The 18,030-nt window shown below is 48.7% G+C and overlaps 1 protein-coding gene across 1 annotated transcript in view; it reads right to left on the bottom strand.

Moving 5' to 3' along the window:
• Window positions 1-435: 435 nt before the first annotated feature.
• RANBP10 (RAN binding protein 10) overlaps window positions 436-18,030 on the bottom strand; it is an 85,370-nt gene continuing 67,775 nt past the window's right edge. Inside the window, exons 7-14 of the mRNA XM_009894485.1 lie at window positions 12,898-13,010; window positions 9,742-9,850; window positions 8,588-8,736; window positions 6,213-6,408; window positions 4,956-5,080; window positions 3,934-4,079; window positions 3,362-3,473; window positions 436-1,122 (exon numbers count right to left, since the gene is read on the bottom strand). Coding sequence (XP_009892787.1) covers window positions 992-1,122; window positions 3,362-3,473; window positions 3,934-4,079; window positions 4,956-5,080; window positions 6,213-6,408; window positions 8,588-8,736; window positions 9,742-9,850; window positions 12,898-13,010 — 1,081 coding nt within the window. The 3' untranslated portion in view covers window positions 436-991. The remainder of the gene's footprint in view (window positions 1,123-3,361; window positions 3,474-3,933; window positions 4,080-4,955; window positions 5,081-6,212; window positions 6,409-8,587; window positions 8,737-9,741; window positions 9,851-12,897; window positions 13,011-18,030) is intronic.

The following is an 18,030-nucleotide window of genomic DNA, read 5'->3' as shown; positions in this document are numbered from 1 at the left end:
CCTATATGGAGAAAAGGGGGGATTTGTGATTTAACACAAAACCTGACAGCCCAACTGGACAGCAGCACCCACAGATGTTTCTTGCAGGCCAACATGACTTGTGTCCATCAATACAGCGGTAGATGACTTCATATTTGCCAGTTCTGTCCCTCTAGCTGCTGTGAGAGCTGGATTTACCTATTTCTCATCACTGTCAGATGCTTCTGCAGTGCAGCCACTAACATAGGCAATGTCAAGTCTTCTACTCTTCCCACTCACAAAGACAAGCGTTTGAGAGCCTTGTGCTCTCAGAGAGGCACGCACCATGAACGACCAGTTCCTCCAATTGCCATCATTAGCGCGCAACAGGACCTACCTCACCAGGTCTCCTGCAGGGTTGTATGATGTGTATGGCTGGGACCGAGTCTGTGGGCAATAAATACATCAGTGACTTTGTGGAGGTGGAAGAGACCTTTTTAATAAACAGGATTCAAATAAAATTAAAAAAAAATCCCTCTGAACTGCCACTGCGAGAAGAGTTCAGGCAACTAGCAAAGATGCTGCTGTATGTGCACGATGGAGGGAAAAGGGAAGAAAAGAACAAGCTGTCACCAACTTGATGAGCTTCCTCAGTAACTCAGCAGAAACCAGCTCAGCAAAACTCTCCAGATAAAATACTGGTGGATCCATGAGAAACAACTCAAATCAAAACAAAGAGAAATCCCTACATTGGAAGGCGCTACATTAGAATAACCAGCGAAATACTGAGTGCCGCTGGAGCCGCAGCAATGGCAGGGAGACGGGTAAGATCTGCCAGTCGTTCCTGGGGTCAGGAATAGCCACACAGTGAGGGACTCACTCAATCCTTTCATGGGCAGTGTGTGTGCGTGCGCTAGAGGGGGTGGTGGTGGCAGCAGGGAGGTCAGGCTATCGAACGAGGTGGTGGTGTAGTGGCAGCAACGGAGGGTGAAGGGCAGCACTCAACGATGTCAACTCCGTCTTGCTCTGGTGGCTAGTGCAAATAGTCGTCTACTCTGGCAAAGGAGCAGGAGCCCAAGCCCACGCGAGCCATGAGCCGCAAACACTCCGAGGCCTGGCCCAGGGCAAGCATCAGCGGGGGCTGCTTTGGCAGGTTCTGAGATTCTGTGGGGGCAAAAAAAGAAATCTGTTTAGAAGAGGCGTCCCAGCTGCGTGCCGGCTCACTTGCACTTGGGTCCCTCTCAGTCCCACCTGGGCCCCAAGCCCAGCATCCCTGGCAGAAGGCGCTGGCTCTGGAAGGAAGCTACTCCTGAGTACCGCTGGCTCTGCACCGTTGCTCCTCCACACACCCCACCACCCATAACACGTCCCATGTGGGGCCACAGCTCAACAGGGCCTTTGAGAAAGTGCTGCTGCGGTGGCTAGAGAAGAAGGCAGTGGAGCTCCTCCTGCCTCAGTGTCTGCCAGAAAACGCTCAAAGCATGAGATCAAAGCACGGAAGAATAAGGAAAGGCAGGAGAAGCTGGCACCAAGTGAGAGGCAACCTCTCCATCTCTCCCACTTGTGTAAGCCTACACAGTAGTCCAAGCCTTAGACAAACTCACGCCCTGGTCACTGCTTCTTTTCGACTTCATGTTCACTATGTATGCAAGAGGGAATCCTCAGCTGAGCTAGACAAAGTGTCTTGTGACCTGTGAGATGAAGCACGCCCAGACACTACCTCTCACGTCTCCCTGGTGACAGCCCTCAGCAACTTGTCCATGCTCCTCAAGCACTGATCAAGTAACGGCTCAAACTGAGCCACTCTGCTGGACACCTGCCTACACTGACTGTCAGGGGAAGGGACTCTCCTTCCCAAACCATTTCTGTTCCTTTACTCAGACAGAACAGGAGCCCTCAGGGCTTTGTCCATCAAGCTGTTCCTTCCCCCAGAAGACTATCTCTAAATCGCCTTCTGGTACGCTCAGCGTGAGGTGCACAGACCCACTAGGAAATACGTCTGGGCACAGTGAGCTGGACTGGGCGCAGGAGCCAAGCTTGGGTTTCTGAGATGGAGAAGCTGTTCAGTGGGCAGCGTTTGGCTGGCTGTGGATGGACTGAGCTAACCCAGACTGGGGAACGTCCTGTGAAGTTACCCGAGAGATGACACAGCATGTGCAGCGTCTGGTGACAGGATCAAGGGCCTTGCCTAGAATGAAACAATCCCTTCCTCGCAGACTGGTGGCAGGCCATGACCTCATTATCACTATAACCATTTCTCCATCATGGGATTTTCTGTAGCTGACGATGTCAGGAGGGTCAGCAATGACACGGCAACTCATTGATTGCAAGCATAAGACTTCCATCAGGGAACGCTACTGCAGTAGTTACAATACCAGGTTGAAGATAAGAGACTAAACGACAACAAGCTGTTGGGCCAAGGAACATTCTTGTCTAAGGAAAATGGGAGAACAGGCATAAACATTCAGCTCTGAGGTCACACAGGAGGGCAAGAGACTGCTCATACCTGGATCCAACCCTGATCCACCCTGCTGACACAAGGAGCAAAGCTCATCAGAAAAAGGGGAGCTGTTTTGCTAGCTGAAGAAAACCACCCTGTAACCCCCCATCTGCACAGAGTGGGGTTCTCTGGGCACAGATAGGAGCAGAGGGGAAAGAGCAACAGGGCTGGACCGTTACCACAGCCCCGATTCCAACACTGCACGGACTGGGGGCTGCCAGGCTCTCCAGGCTCTAACAGGCGTAGCGCATGATGGGAACACGTAGCGGCAACGCTCCAAGGGAAGACAGATCCATTTAACTCTGCGCGTCCAACAAGACATCAAAGGTACCTGGATTTCTGGCCCTCCCTCTGCTTTAGAGCCAATGCTACAGAAACCCGCTGCACTTATGCACTGCTGCAACAGAGCAACTGCGTTCCCTACTAGAAAGCAAGATGATGGCAGGATAAAACTCTGCCAAGCCAAACAGCGTGGAAAAGACCCCTGCTAATGCCAGCGAAGTGATTTGGGTGGGTTTGGAGCAAGAAGAGGGGCAGGAAATGCATTGAAGAGATCTTGGCTTCCTCAGTAAGCAGGGGAGGAAAATCCCAAGGAGCATCCTTGGAAGCAGCATTGAGGAAGACTGTCGTGGTTTAGACCGAATCGGCTACGGTGGACGTGGGGCACCCCAGATGGGACCGACAGATGATCCTCCCTACCCGTCTTCAGAGAGAGAGAGAGGCAGAGGAGGCCTGCCTTCCTGCATCACCGCCCTGGCAGTCCCCAGCAACAGAAAGGGAGGCAAAAGCTAAACACAAGGATTTCTGAACTTTTCCTAACACTCACAGACTTGTCCGCCACAGGACAGCCCTTGAGAGCAGGTATGTCCAGCGGGGAGTGCTTACACAGGACCCAGGCCTTACCCAATATAGCACTATTAAGAGCAGCACACACAGGTTCCCTCTGGATCGGGTCCAGCTGTTGACCGACGGGGCAGTTCCAAGGGTCTGAGTAAGCTAACAAGCTAAACGCGTCCTGCGTGAGAGAACAGAAAGGCACAGTAAGGTCATGCATGGCTGCAAACACACAGGAACACCTCCAAGTCCATCGGCCGGGGCACCTCCTGCCATCGCCACGGTGACCGGTGCCTACCTCCTGCAAAGAAATGGCCCTTTTCTTCTTGGCAGCAAGGGACCCCACTGGGCCATCAAGATAGAGGGTGCCCCCTCCACCTGGCAGGGGAACCAGCACGGGAAGGCAGGCAGAGTGTCACCTGGAGAGAAGAAGAGCGAATGCAGGCAGAAGCTGTATTTCTTCTCTCCTGTGCCGAGAAGTGGGTCTAGGTGCTCTGCGTTCACTGAGTTTCAACCTCTGATCCCCACGCAGGTCCCCCTCTTCCTCACCAGGTGCAGAAGCGGGGGCCAGCCAGAGAGAACCCCCAACCCCAGCCCTGGCCCAGAGAACTGCTGCGACGCAGCACGAGGCCCAGGCTCACCTGAAGCATCTTTTTGTGCATTGTGTTCTTCCCATATTCTCTGCAAAGCTGTTCGCTCAGCATCTGCAGCTCCCGTCCAAACTGGATCATTCGCTCCGTGGCAGCATGGTTCCCTCCACAGAGCTGCCTCTGGGGGCAGCTGTCTTCTAGAGGAAAGGCAGTGGAGAAGTAACAATCATCTGTCATTCCCCACCACTGACCACTCTGCGTCACGCTGCCCATAAACTCCTTCCCCCTCTGGAGCAGGTAGCTGCTCCCTGCTTGAAGTTTATCCCAGAGGAAGCTTCTTCTGATCCCTGTGCTACAACAGCCGCTTTTTTTCACAGGGAAAATTTGAGCTCAGTTTGTTTAATGCCTGAGGACTACCTACAAATCATGTATTCGGATAGAATCATGGGAGCCTGCAACTCCAGCTGTGTCACCCTTTCATGCGTGCGATAGAGTGTACACAAGACGGAAACCCCTGGCCTAATAAACCCTGGACTCAGAAAACTTTCAGAGATGCCAACACCACCAACTTCTCAGTATTTCAGTGGCTACAAGACCCATTATAACTGGAGGAATCACTGGTTTCAGAGGTAGTGTAGCTAACTCATCTTCTCCCTCCTGGCTAACGCACCCACAAACAGGGCAGCCGTAGCTGAGCACACTGTGCTGAGGACACTTGGTGGCTGAGCATCAGCAGCCTTGCACAGCTCAGGTCAGTCCCCCAGCTGGAACAAGTGCCAGGACTGCTCTGAGCTGGAATTTATGACCGGCACCGAACAAACCTTTGACTCCTATTGCTTTCTCTGCTCCACAACATCACCAGCACTGCTGCCAGACTATGAAAAGCCAGACTTGGTTTTAGTTCCAGGACAGATTTGTTTTCCTCGTGAAAAAGGCATCCCGAGAACTTCACTCAGTGGGGTGGGGAAAGAAACCCAAAGTACATGTTTTCTTCCCCTCAATCCAATCACAGTTTTAACTCTTGTACCACCTCTTTCTATTTCCCTTTACCCCTCCTGCCTCTGAGGCCCTACCCATGCTGGATTCATCCGTCTGCAGGATCTCTTCATGTTTGTAGGTGCCATTCATTATCCTGGTGGATGAACTCTCCAGGACTCCATTGGGGTAATGCTCGGCCTCCATTTCCATCTCGCTGTCACTGAGGTGAAAGGAGGAAAGAAAGGCCAGATGTCTACATGAGAAAAGTAAGAAATGAAGAGCTCAGACGCCAAATGATGCCCAGCAATGGCCAGTAAACCAGGAAAGGTGCCAGATGGGCTACAGGGAGCCAGATGGTCTAATTCAGCGTAGCAAAAATTGCTGCAGGCTTTTGAAGGCAACTTCCAAAACAGGTTTCTGTTCTGAAAGTGCCTGTTGTAACTACAGGTGCAGAGTGCTTCTCAGCTTCCCGTCAGGAAGCAGTCATCTCTGGGAGAGCGAACAGCAGCCAGACAACAGATAACACACTAACACACTGAACAGGAGGGAAATGTTGGCTGTCGTAAGCCATCAACACTTGCAGAGAGTGCAACACAGAACACAAGGGCTCTGGGGTTAAACGTTCAAGACAGCAGTCTGAGTAAGATTGCTGATTAACTGTTGATTAACTGAGACGATGAGAAAATCTTGCAGGGACTTGCGCTCTACATTTAAAAAAAAATAATCATAAATCCAGTATTATCACATGGTTCTGGTAAATTGAGCCTGAACAAGCGTTTCTCCCTCAGTTAGGTGCTGTATGGCCCTCAAGAGGTCAGGATGGAGACTACAAACTGTCCTGCAAACTGTGCTTGGCACAGTGCTCAAGAGGATGAGTACCAGCTGCAATTGGCAAGAGATTCTACTCATCTGGAAGGAACTGGGCAACAGGTAGAGGCAGTCCAAGGAAAATACTCGAGAAGGCAATGTCCCAACCCAGTAAGCACCTGAGCTGCTGCCTCACCCACTGAAGGGCAGCAGCAATCGACTGGCCGAAGCAGCAGCAACAGCTCAACAGGAGAGCTTCTATGCAAACGATCACATTGGGCTCTGACAGCACCAGTTTAACGGGACAGCCCAGTGCTTGAAACAAGAGCATCATGATATCCCTTATGAGATGAGCCCCCGCTCCAGAGCAGGGGAACTGGAACAGGCTCGTGTCTGCTGGGAATAGTAGTGACCTTGTAGATAAAAAAGAGTCACTCTGTTGTTCAAAAGAGCAGGACAGATGCCCTTCAGGCTCTTCTGAAAGCAGACTGAGCCTGCTCCCACCATCTCACCCTCCTCAGTCAAAAAAAGGAAAAAAAAATTACCTGGTTTCTTGGTTACTCGTACTACTGTGCTGCTGAGATTTGGTAGAATCTGTAGAATTGGACTCCGAGTAGTTCACAGATGAGGGGGAGGAGGAGGAGGAAGATGAAGATGATGAACTCAGTGTTGGGTATTTACTGTGACTCTGTTTGCTTTTTGTGGACATGACTCCATTGCTACAGGTTGGACTATCTGCTCCTGAAAGTCAAAAAGAAAGGGAAAAATGAGACCAGACTGACTGACAATACCACTCTATTGTGAAGTCAACAATTTAGCAGGAGACCAGACCCCAACGGAAGAAAGCAAAATAATACTGCAGATCTTAAATTATTATTCATCATCCTTAAATTCAATGAGGTTTAGAGAACACATCAATGAATATCGAAGGAACCCCACTGCTCAACAGCAAGATCTGAGCTTAAGGAAGTTCCAAAAATAGGTTGTAAATAAGAGGTCAGCAGAAGCAGCTCACACAAGCACAGAAATTAGTGTTGAAATATGAAGCATGGACAGTTTGTAAAGAAGTTTACAAACTCTCTTCTCACAAACCCAAATATTTCTTATAAGTCCTCTTCTATCCAGGAAAACTGTGAGAGCACAGGTGAAAACTGGGCCACAAGAACTCTTTGCAAGCAGAACTTCCCAGGCTTTCCACAACCTATCTTCTGGTAGGCATACACTTGATTCACACAACACTTAGCAAATAACAGCAATACTCTTGAAAATCACAAGCTAACCTTCCTTGGGAGAACAAACATCACTGAAAGGAGAGTCAGGCTTGAAATCTCATCTCCTTCCCTACAAAAGGTGCCTTTCAAGCTGTGGAACTCACAGACATGTGACACAAACCTTTGGTGATGACCACAAGTTTTATATGGATTCAAATATTACTGGCTAAGACAACTGCAAATCATTAGGGGCTCAATACTGTTTTGGAAAAACCTCACTATGGGCTTGCCTTCTTCTTAGGCAACCAATATTGACCACAGGATCTTGACTAGACGATGTGACCTGACATGGCTGTTCCTCCAGGAGTGATGCCGATATATCCAAATTCATCAACGCGCGACTGCAGCCCAGAAGGCCAACCCTATCCTGGGCGGCATCCGAAGAAGTGTGGCCAGCAGGTCAAGGGAGGGGATTCTGCCCCTCTACTCTACTCTGGTGAGACCCCACCTGGAGTACTACCTCCAGCTCTGGAGCCCCCAGCATGGGAAAGACATGGACCTGTTGGAGTGGGGCCAGAGGACGGCCACAACGATCATCATAGGGCTGGAGCCCCTCTGCTGGGAGGACAGGCTGAGAGAGTTGGGGGTGTTCAGCCTGGAGAAGAGAAGGCTCCGGGGAGACCTTATTGCAGCCTTTCAACGCCTAAAGGGGCTCCTTGTGTTGCAGGTGGTTTTTATGTAGGCATCTCATCTCCCAGTTGAAAACAGGTATTACCAAGAGTTTTTATGGGCTGATGGGATCATTCTGACTATCTAGTCAGAGAAACATACCCAGGGTTTCTCGCAACACAACACAGGAAAACAAAGATACTGGCTTGGGAAGGTCAGTGACAGCTTGGAGGCATTCAAGTAATTGTCCTCCTTTCCCTTACACATTTGCCTGTCGACTGTCACACGCAGCAGCAGGTTTTTTTTTACCCAAACCAAATGTTCAGATGTCTGTGAACAGCTCAAGGCTCAGTGAAGCAGCTCAGAGTATTTTCAGGGGCTCTTCAGGTCATATTCCCCAGTCGGCTCCATCTTCAAAGCCGTAGTCAATAATTACCCGGGGAAGACAGCTTGGGTGTCCTGGTTTACCTTGTTCTTTCCACTTCAAATCCTAAAGTTTAATTTCCCAAACTGCAAAGAGTTGATGTTTCAGCGATGGGTTTTGCAAGTACAGAACTGTTCCCTTCTCACATGTTTAGAGCTTGCAACGTAGAGCCTGTGGGAGAAGGAGAAGCTCTCGTGCACGCCATCATCCCCTTCACCTTTCGCTCAGTCAGCCAGAACAGTGCATCTTCTGCTTGGTCCTTACTGGAAAGCAATTCTTCTGCAGACTCCAAGGTATGGGAAACAATCTTTGTTTGTTCTCACAGCTCGGTCAGTGAAACACTGAGTCACTAGTGGCTGCACTAGAAGGCCACCATCAAAAGCTTCTTTACTCTGAAAGAAATCTGCTCTGCAAACAATTGTCTGTGGAAAGTAACTAATGCAAAACCGATTTTGTAACAGTATAGACACCCATGACAATAGTATGTCCTCTCAGCTGGGTATCAGAAAGAAAAGGAGCATTTCATAGAATAACATACAGAAAGTAGCAGGGAACGGACAGCAGCTGACCTTTAACGTTTGCTCTTCTCACCAGGTGACACACAAAACACACTTACCGGTACTATGAACGTGTGAGTTGCTTGATCCGTGTCTAGGACTTAAGCTGGGGGATCCGGGGTAACTATCCTGGGATCTGGGGCTGCGGGCACTGAAACAACGGACTTCACTGTCTGTCCCGTTCACCATCTCCACAAACTGCCGACACCTGATTTCATAGGAGGGAAGAAGAAGAAAAGGGTGCGTGACAGCCAGGATGCTCTGCATTGGGGTTTCCGTCGTTACTGAGCAGAGAAGTCCTAGAACCCGCATAGGAGTTCAATTTCTTGCCTTTGAAAAAGACATTTCAGACCCCCAATACCTTCGTATCGCGAGTGCTCTGATAACGCTATGGGAGGAAGTAGTTCAGAAACTGCAACTTGGATGCTAACAAACGTTGAGACGTTCCCAAAAAGCAAGTTTATTTCTATTGTGCTAAGAAGAAACTGTTCCTTTATAGTGTGATTTCATCTCCACCACCTCTGCAGGAACTCCAAAACTCAACTGTGGGGTTTTTTTTCAGGGACATGATACTGAATCTGCCACATGTCATATTTCCCCCACTACTCCATCAATCTGCTGGCCAATGGCAAATAGACAAGGAAAGGTAAAAAATCCCATCTCCACAGTGACAGGACGGTGAGGACCGCTCCCCGTTTAGCTTTACTGGGAACTGTCCTTACACATCTCAGGAGGCTGGGGACAACCACTCTGTATGGCTGGGAGAACTGGGACACCCAGGCCCTAAAGAGACCTCTCTGGTCTCTTCCCCAGATAGCCTTTTTCATCCATCTGCCTTTCTAGGAACCTTCGCAGTGACTGCCACCTGCACCAGTGTGACAAGATCTCCACAAGACAACTAAAGGCCATCTGTGAAGGAACTTCTGGCAGTCAGGGGAGCTAAAATTTCATCCACCTCTGCCTGACCTCAAGAGGCAAAGCCATGCCAGGTCTGAGCAACAACAAAACGGCTACGTCTACGTCGCTGCAAGTACTGTGCAAAGGACTGGACCTCTGTCTTCTCCCACCTGCTCCCAAAGGGGTCTCAAACAGTTTGAACTCAGACCACGGTGCGCAGCCAGACTGGATGGCTGCACAGCCTCTTTCTTTCCTCCTTCATCCACACATGGGTATAAATTCACGCATTAGGGAGTATAAAGCTATTCATACTTACTTTAACATGAAGAGCAGGTTGGGGTTATGTTCTAGGAGGCCAGGATAGAGCTGCTGGGTGGCTTCTATAGCCTCTCCCACTCTGCCTGCTAATACTAGCTTCTGTATTCCTGAAAATGAAAGACACCTATTGACACACAGGACCGGCCAACAAGAACAGCCAGAAGGGTGGTCTCACATATGCCACACAGCCCCCCACTACCACCTTGCACGAGGGCTAGGGAGAACTGGGGACCGCATTTAGAGAAGGCTCGGGGGAGACCTTATAGCAGCTGTCCAGTATCTGAAGGGGGCCTGAAAGCTGGAGAGGGACCTTTTACAAAGGCATGTCGTGATAGGACGAGGGGGAATGGCTTCAAACTGGAAGAGGGGAGATTTAGATTAGGTATTAAGAAGAAAATCTTCCTTGTGAGGGTGGTGAGCCCCTGGCGCAGGTTGCCCAGAGAAGCTGTGGCCGCCCCATCCCTGGAGGTGTTCAAGGCCAGGTTGGACGGGGCTTGGAGCAACCTGGGCTGGTGGGAGGTGTCCCTGCCCAGGGCAGGGGGGTGGGACTGGATGATCTTCAAGGTCCCTCCCAACCTAAATCATTCCATGATTCTATTTATTATGGATTAGGATAAGGAAAAGCCTGTGAAAACAAGGGAGAATCTGTTAGTAGCTCAGAACCACCAGAAGTAGAAGGATCTGAAAGATGAAGTGGGTGCGCTGGGGTGGGGTGCTCTGGGACTTCAGTCCTTTAGTCACAGAGCTATGCAGCAATGGAAAAAGAAGCAGGACACAACAACTGGATGGGAGCAAGGAGGCTGCTGGGGAAATGACAATTTCAGAGGGGAAGTCCCTAGGTCACCCCCACGTTACATCCTCTGGCTGGTTCATGCTTGGAAGCGTAGGTATGGCTGAGCATCAGATAAGCAGACTATTTTTAAAGGGTCTCTGGGATTAAACCACAGCACAGCAGTGTTTCCCCAATATCCCTACCTCTAAGTAGAAGTAATTATACCAACAAAACTGGGTTCCTGCAAGTCCCACCTCAATGATGGGCTACCAGAGAAGCAACCTGAGCTTGGCCTGCAGTGAGGATGTAACACCTGTAAGCTAGCTCCCAGACTCAGCTACAGACTAAGCTAGAAACAGCTCAACGAGTTGTATGCTTCTAGGAGGTGCAAAGATATAAGGCAGAAGCCATTTATCATCCTGGGTGTCCTTGTACTGCATATGTTCCTTCAGTGGGTCAGAAGACACATTGGCAAGACTTAACTTGAGATCCCATCCCTGAACGCTTGGAGAAGCTGCTGAGATTCCCATTTTATTTTTTTCCTATGTGTACTTAAAACTACAAACTAAATGTACTTACAACTAAAAACACTGTTTTTCCAGGACTCCTTACAAACAACAGAGAGAAGGTTTTGAATTGCCTGTGAGGTGCTTTGCGAGCAGAGGCTCTCCTAACAACAGGCTGTGACTTTCACAAGTCATGAGCAGTTGAAAGCCCAGCCCGTTAATCCTCATTAGCAATCCCCAGTAACAATCTGCAATGACTTGTCTTGGCTCCCACTTCCTGGTGTCTATTTGCTTGTTATTGTAGCTGAAAGCCAAAACCAAAGATGTGGCTCTCACACCAACGTGTGCTGCACAGTCTCCTTCATTTCGCGCCCTGTTTCTTCTACTTACTTGCACGTCCGTTTTCATGTCTCGCTGCTTTTGACAGCTCCCTTCTTTGCCTTGTTTGGCAACTCTCACAGATGTCGTTGCCTTTTATATTTCCTCCTCTTTTTGTTTTCCCATCTGTGTTTTCCTCGCACCTTTTATTTAAGCCCCAACTTCAGAGCTCTGTATTCCTTCCCTCCCATCTGCCTCGTCACCTGTCCTCAGACAAACGAGGCTGCCCTGTCTCGCGTGCCTCCCGTAAGGCTTTACCAATTAAACCCACACCAGCAAGAACATCGGCGCAGGTCAGGCTTGCATAATGTGTGACCTGGAAAGCACAAAGCCCATCAGCACAAACGGGCAGCAACTACAAGGAATTTTGGGTACTAAGCAGAGTCCCCAAATGAACCCAAATGCTGGGTAAGCGTATGTAATGTATGGAGAGGGAGGTACAAAGGGGCATGATGCTCCTGGTACGTAAGAGTCACATGAGAAATGGTTCACAAAGGGAAGGGAAACGTACAGAGCGGGACGTAGCCCGTATTCAACAGCCAGGAGAATGCAGAAAACACACCAACGTTCTGTGACTCTGCAGCCTGAGCCCGCGAATAGAAAAGCTAAAAAAAACCCCCAACAGTATAGCAGGAGAAAGCTGCAAGCTGTATTCCGCAGGAACCAAAAGCACTTTCAGCCTTACCAACTGAGAGATGATCCACTTTGGAGGAAACAGCAGTAACGAAACCAGACACAGAATACAAAGTCTTCACCTAGTGTGAGCTTAAACACGTTGGCTGTGAATTCGCAAAATCCTTAGTATGCAAAAAATTTACCTGAAGACAAAATGTGCAAAGGGACTGGAAGACTCGTTAAATCTGGGAGCTGTAGTCAAAAGAGATTGATGTGTCTGGGTCCCTGTGACCGTGCCTATGAAACTGCCTCTGCTGCAACAGACTGCATGGAAGAACCCAAATCCCCAGGGATCCTGGTACGCAGTGACCTCAGCTCAGGTAAAGTCCACGCTAATCATTCTATTCTCCACCAATTTGGCACTACCTCCAAGAAAGCGCTTTCTGCCCTGGATATCATGTTTAGCCTGACATGCGAAACTGCTCCTCTCAAAGCTGAGAGTCACCTCATCTCTTCCAGGATTCAGCTACTGATTTTCAACAAGATTGAGGAAAATTAACCAAGCTGATCAAAAAACTTACTCTCTTCAACATATGCAGGGCATTTCTCAGAGCAGACAGGCAAAGAATAGGGCAGTTCTTCAGGCAAAGACAGCAGAGGATGAAGGGGACACAGTGGCAATGGGAAAAGTGCTCCAAGCAGAGGTCCCCAAGCTCTACTGACCCACAGGCAGCAACACTACGTCATCAGTGTGCTGTGGACAGCTTTGTACTGCCGTAGAATAACTTCTCTACTTCCAGAGCACTTCATTCCTCTACAGAGCCCTGAAGGTGACACGTGGCCAGCGTGCCATGCTTTGCGAACGACTGCCCGAGAGACTTACTTTGTCTGTTCTTTATTGAGGTCTGTTCTTCCTGGATTGTGGTGTCCGTGACTCTGGCAAAGGCAGTTGCTGTTGAACAGTACCCATGATGAACCAAATAGGACGAAACCATACTAGAAAAAAAGAAAATACAAACAGATGTAGAAGCATTGGTAAAACAGAGTAATCACACTGGAGAAAAAAACCATCAACACAACGGAAGCTGCAATTTTAGTGACCTAACTCATCTTGCTTAGGACATAACCAGGTCCTACTTCTGGGTCCAGACAGTGTAACTCTACTAGATAGGTATCTGGTCCTCAGCAAACAGAAGGGAGACTCTAAGTTTACCTTAAGGGGAAAAAAAAAATATTAAGACTCCCAGTGCATACACAGTATTTATTTAATTACTGTCCAAGGGTCACTGAAGAGTTCAGTACTGTGTTACTGCCAGTGACATCCTACAGAGACATTGAATCTGAACCTCAGAGAGGCTCATGGCTTTGAAGTAAATCTTAAAAAGAAAGATTCTGGTCCTGAATTTCTTCCATCACTTATTTTGCCAGCAATTATATCTTTGGTAGTTGAATCTCCTTGTGAATTCTACACATATCTCTATCTGCTGATTTACGAAGAGTAGACTGTCAGTATTGATTTTACAAACATTAACACATTTTTAAGCTGTATTTTCAAAAACTGTTGGGGGGGGTGTAGTATCACCATCAGAAAAGAAACACAACAAAACCGTCTTTCTGAACAGGCCATTTCTAAAGCATTTGTGCCTTCCCAGGATATGATGGGTAAATGTTAATGCTCACTGGATTTTAACAAAACCTAAGAAGTCAGCACAGGACTTCAAAGCTTCTAGTGGTGAATCCCAAAACAGGTTTCTCATGATGAAGCTGGTACTGATCCGATCAAGTCACAGCTCAAAACGCGCATTCAACTTAGCCACTTTGAGTACAAGAAAGAAGTATTTTACGAGTCAGCAATAATTTTCAGCCGTAAGATTGTAAGCAGGTGTGTAATTTTTACAACCTGCTTTAAAAACAAGTGCTTCTGGCCACTGTTGGTGCCAGACGTGCCCTTGGCCCTTGGCACGGCAATGAAGTGCATCGCTTGGTGTCGCGCACAGTGGCACGGTTGCCCTGGCTCAGCCAGGCTGAAACACTGCTGGCAGCAATCCGGGCTGGCAGGAACGGAGGGGAAAAGCCAACTCTTGCTTCAGTGTAATACAGTACCCAGAGGCAGAGGCTGCAAAGATTTAAATGCTCTACAAAGCTACACAAAAACTGAGCTCCTCCCTACACTGTTTCTGCCCGTGGCACCACAGAAAGTGTCTCTGTGTGGGTATGGGCTAATTTTCAGCAATGACTTCTCCATCCTGTGTCTCAGCTACTTACAACAGCAGTGCTGCACGCTCTCAAACGTTCAGCAGCATGTTTGCATCCAGGGGTACCTCTCCTGAAGTTCTGGAGGAACATTATCGCACTCCACTATGACCTATGTGGCATGGTCGTGCAGACAACAAAAACCTTTCAGAATCCCAGGTTCTCCAAAGGAACAGCTTTTACTGCTTGGGAGCCATGGTTGAAACTTGTTGAGAGCAGAAGTGCTCAAATCACAGGAGAAGCCACCTCTGTGCTGCATCTAGGGGTGCTTCTCTCACCTACAGCGGTTATGGTGGTGGCAGAGAGGCTTGTACTGTCTGTGGCTTTGCTTCTTCAAAACGGAACTCGACTGCACACTCCTCTGGACTAATTACATAAAGTTCTCCTCCTTCTGCATGGTACCACTTAAGATTCTCACACCAACAATGCCAAGTCCTCCTGCTTCATCAGAAATAGGGACCTACACCATTCCTCCTCCCGCAATCAACCACACCAGCTGATCTCCAGTCTCAGGTGACTCCTACTCAGATTCTTCACGGCAAGAGCGAAAAAGATTAGAGATCCTCCAACACTATGACAACACACAAAGAAGATGAGTTATCCACGCGTGTCCCTTTCAAGGTTTCAGCCACTTGAAAAATTCATCAGAGCAGCCTCTCCGGTGACAGCATATCCAGGAGCACAACACCAATGAAGAAGTCTGCCAGGCTAATTCGTCTGGAGAACTGTGTCCAGTTCTGGGCTCCCTGGGTCAAGGACAGGGAACTGCTGGAGAGGGTCCAGCAAAGGGCTACAAAGATGATGAGGGGACTGGAGCATCTCTCTGCTGAGGAAAGGCTGAGGGACGTGGGGCTGTTCAGTCTGGAGAAGAGAAGACTGAGGGGGATCTTATCAATGCTGATAAATCCTTAAAGGGAGGGTGCTGGGGGGATGGGAACAGGCTTTTGTCAGTGGTGCCCAGTGACAGGACAAGAGGGAACGGGCACAAACATGACCACGGGAAGTTCCATCTCAACCTGAGGAGGGCCTTCTCTGCTGTGAGGGCGGCAGAGCAGTGGCACAGCCTGCCCAGAGAGGTGGGGGAGTCTCCCCCTCTGGAGCCATTCCAAACCCGCCTGGACGCCATCCTGTGCCACTGCTGGAGGTGCCCCTGCTCTGGCCGGGGGTGGCACTGGGGGAGCTCCAGAGGGCCCTTCCAACTCTCACCAGTCTGTGATTCCTCTGCTCTCCAGGGAGGCACTCCTGACAGCCAACCTGCCCCAGTGACTGTGCCTCTCAGGATCTGCCATGGAGGAGAGTCTCTGAAGGGAAGGAAAAGCTTGGCTGCACAGTTAGAGATTAACTATGATACCAGAAACCCTAACAAAGCCACCAGACAAGAAAACATTGGCCCAAGAGCTTGGAGCTCCAACCTGAAACAGCTGGACTGCCAACGTGAGGTGCAAGCCCAGACGTGAACCTGCCTACGGAAAGGAGGAAGATGGGAAACACGATGCTGATTATTAAAAAGAACTCCAAAAGAGATATGAGGAACTCCAGAGCAGTGACCCTGACACCTCCACCATCCACATCAGAAGAAACCATTCTGGAGAACACAAGGAACAAACACAGAGATAAACTGGTCCTACTGCAGAATAACCAACAGCTTTTCTAAAGGGAAGTCCCGGCTCTCTAATTTGGTGATGTTTTCGGAGGGAGTCTGGAAGCAGGCAGAAAAGAGATACTTTTGCAATCCACTTGGTTGTCCAAAGATATTTCACGGAGCCTTTCGGCAAAGCCTCTCAAAGAAATTGTATTACCATGTGATAAAAGGAAAGGTCCAACAGGGCTAAATATCCAGGGAGCTAATGGGGTGGTAAAAAATGGTCAGTTTTACCAGGGAAAGGAAAAAAAACCTCCAGTGCTGCAGGAACCTCTGCTGTTAACATATCCATAAAACAATGCATGACAGACCAGTGTTCTCACCCAATGCAGGTGCTTTTATGTGCAAAGATGCAGGGCACACTCTTTTTTTATGAACAAGCTGCTTTCTGAGCACTAGGAACTAGGTATTTCCATTTAAATATTAAGGAATGTCTTCAGTCACTGTGGCTGCTAAGAAGGCCTTCCAGAAGGCCTTCCTTGACAGCCTGACAAGATGTGTTGCAGAAAGTGGAATGACCCCATAAAGTCAACAATCCAGTACATCAGAATGAAAATTAACATTTAAGTCAATGCTAGTTGTTACATCTCATCCATACTGGGTCAGACCAAACATCCAGTTAGCCCAGTACTTTCTTCTCCCAACTGGCAAAAGCAAACACCTGGAAAAACATACAGGAACAAGGCACATGTGAAATGATACTTTAAAATCATTGAGTCCAACTGTGAACCTACCACTGCCACCACTAACCCATGTCCCTCAGCACCACATCTCACCCATCTGTTAAATCCCTCCAGGGATGGCGACTCCACCACTGCCCTGGGCAGCCTGTCCCAGTGCTCGAAAAACCTTTCCGTGAAGAAATTTTCCCTAATATCCATCCTAAACCTCCCCTGGAGCAACTTGAGGCCGTTTCCTCTTGTCCCATCACCTGTTCCTTGGGAGCAGAGCCCGACCCCCCCTCACATATCACATGGTATTCACATTAAGGGTGAACCACATACTCACACAGTGACAGAATTATTTTTGTCCTGTGTTTTTCCCCTAACAAATTCTAGCATTATTTTTTTTCCTGCTTGCTAGCAAAAACATGAGCTGACATTTCCATGCAATCATTCATCATAACCTAAAGATCTCATTCCTTCCTGGAGGGTTCCTTCTCCCCAGCCATTTCTGAATGGGGAACCCTCAACATCACAGAAGCTACCAGCACGCATCCAAGTCTCTCTACGGTCTCCTCTTTCCAAAGTGACAAACCCTTACCCACACATTCCCTCTCTTGTCTCTCTTTTAAACAACTCATAACCCACATCGGACACGTGCCCTCAGCCTCTGGCTGCTTAGTGCCCCCTTAGTTTGCAGCAAGCGAACTTCTCAAAAAGCCTTTTAGACTTCCACGACAAAGACAGCAGCCCAAGAACCATATCCACGTGTCCGCTGGCTCCTCTTTGTAAAACCCAGGTCCTATTTCTCCACATGCCCAATGTATCTTCTCTTCAGTAGTGCTTTTACGGATTTGTCCAAGACAGACATCAAGGTTGTCTCAGCCTGTTGCTGCCTGACTCTCTTCTGAAACCCTTCATGAAACACAGCGCCATACACACCATCCTCCCCTTCTCTTCACCCAAGGCAGTTCGGAGAAAAACTCTGTTCCAAAGCCATGAGCTCACCTGTTTTCTCTTTGAGTCCCTTCAGGACTCAGGTTAAATATCTGATCCCAGAGACTTTCTCCACTTCCCCTCACCTATTTCTTCCAGTGCTGCTTTGACAGACACTTCAATCCCAGACACAGCCTCTGCCAAGTCCCTCACAAGGAAGAGCCCCAGGGTGACAACCTACCTGATTTCTGGACACAGAGGCAAAGAATTCAACTGGATATGGTCTTATCTTCCCCAAGGTCTCTTTTTACACTGCAATCCTCTATAGGTCCTACAACCTCTCTGGCAGGCCTCCTGCTCCTTATTTTCTTGAAGAAAGATGTTATTATTATTTACAATAGCTTCTGCTAGTTGCTTGTCAAAGACTTTGCTGGTTACCCTGAATTACCTGCAAATAACTAAATACAAGACTAGCAGAAAACAAGAATGATCACAGGGATGCGATCATCGCTGCTTCTAAGTC

This window comes from Charadrius vociferus, unplaced genomic scaffold, assembly GCF_000708025.1.
Source record: "Charadrius vociferus isolate BGI_N301 unplaced genomic scaffold, ASM70802v2 scaffold621, whole genome shotgun sequence".
In the NCBI taxonomy this organism is placed as follows: domain Eukaryota; kingdom Metazoa; phylum Chordata; class Aves; order Charadriiformes; family Charadriidae; genus Charadrius; species Charadrius vociferus.
The sequence above is the reverse complement of the archived record's forward strand: the minus strand, read 5'-3'. Positions and strand labels throughout refer to the sequence as shown.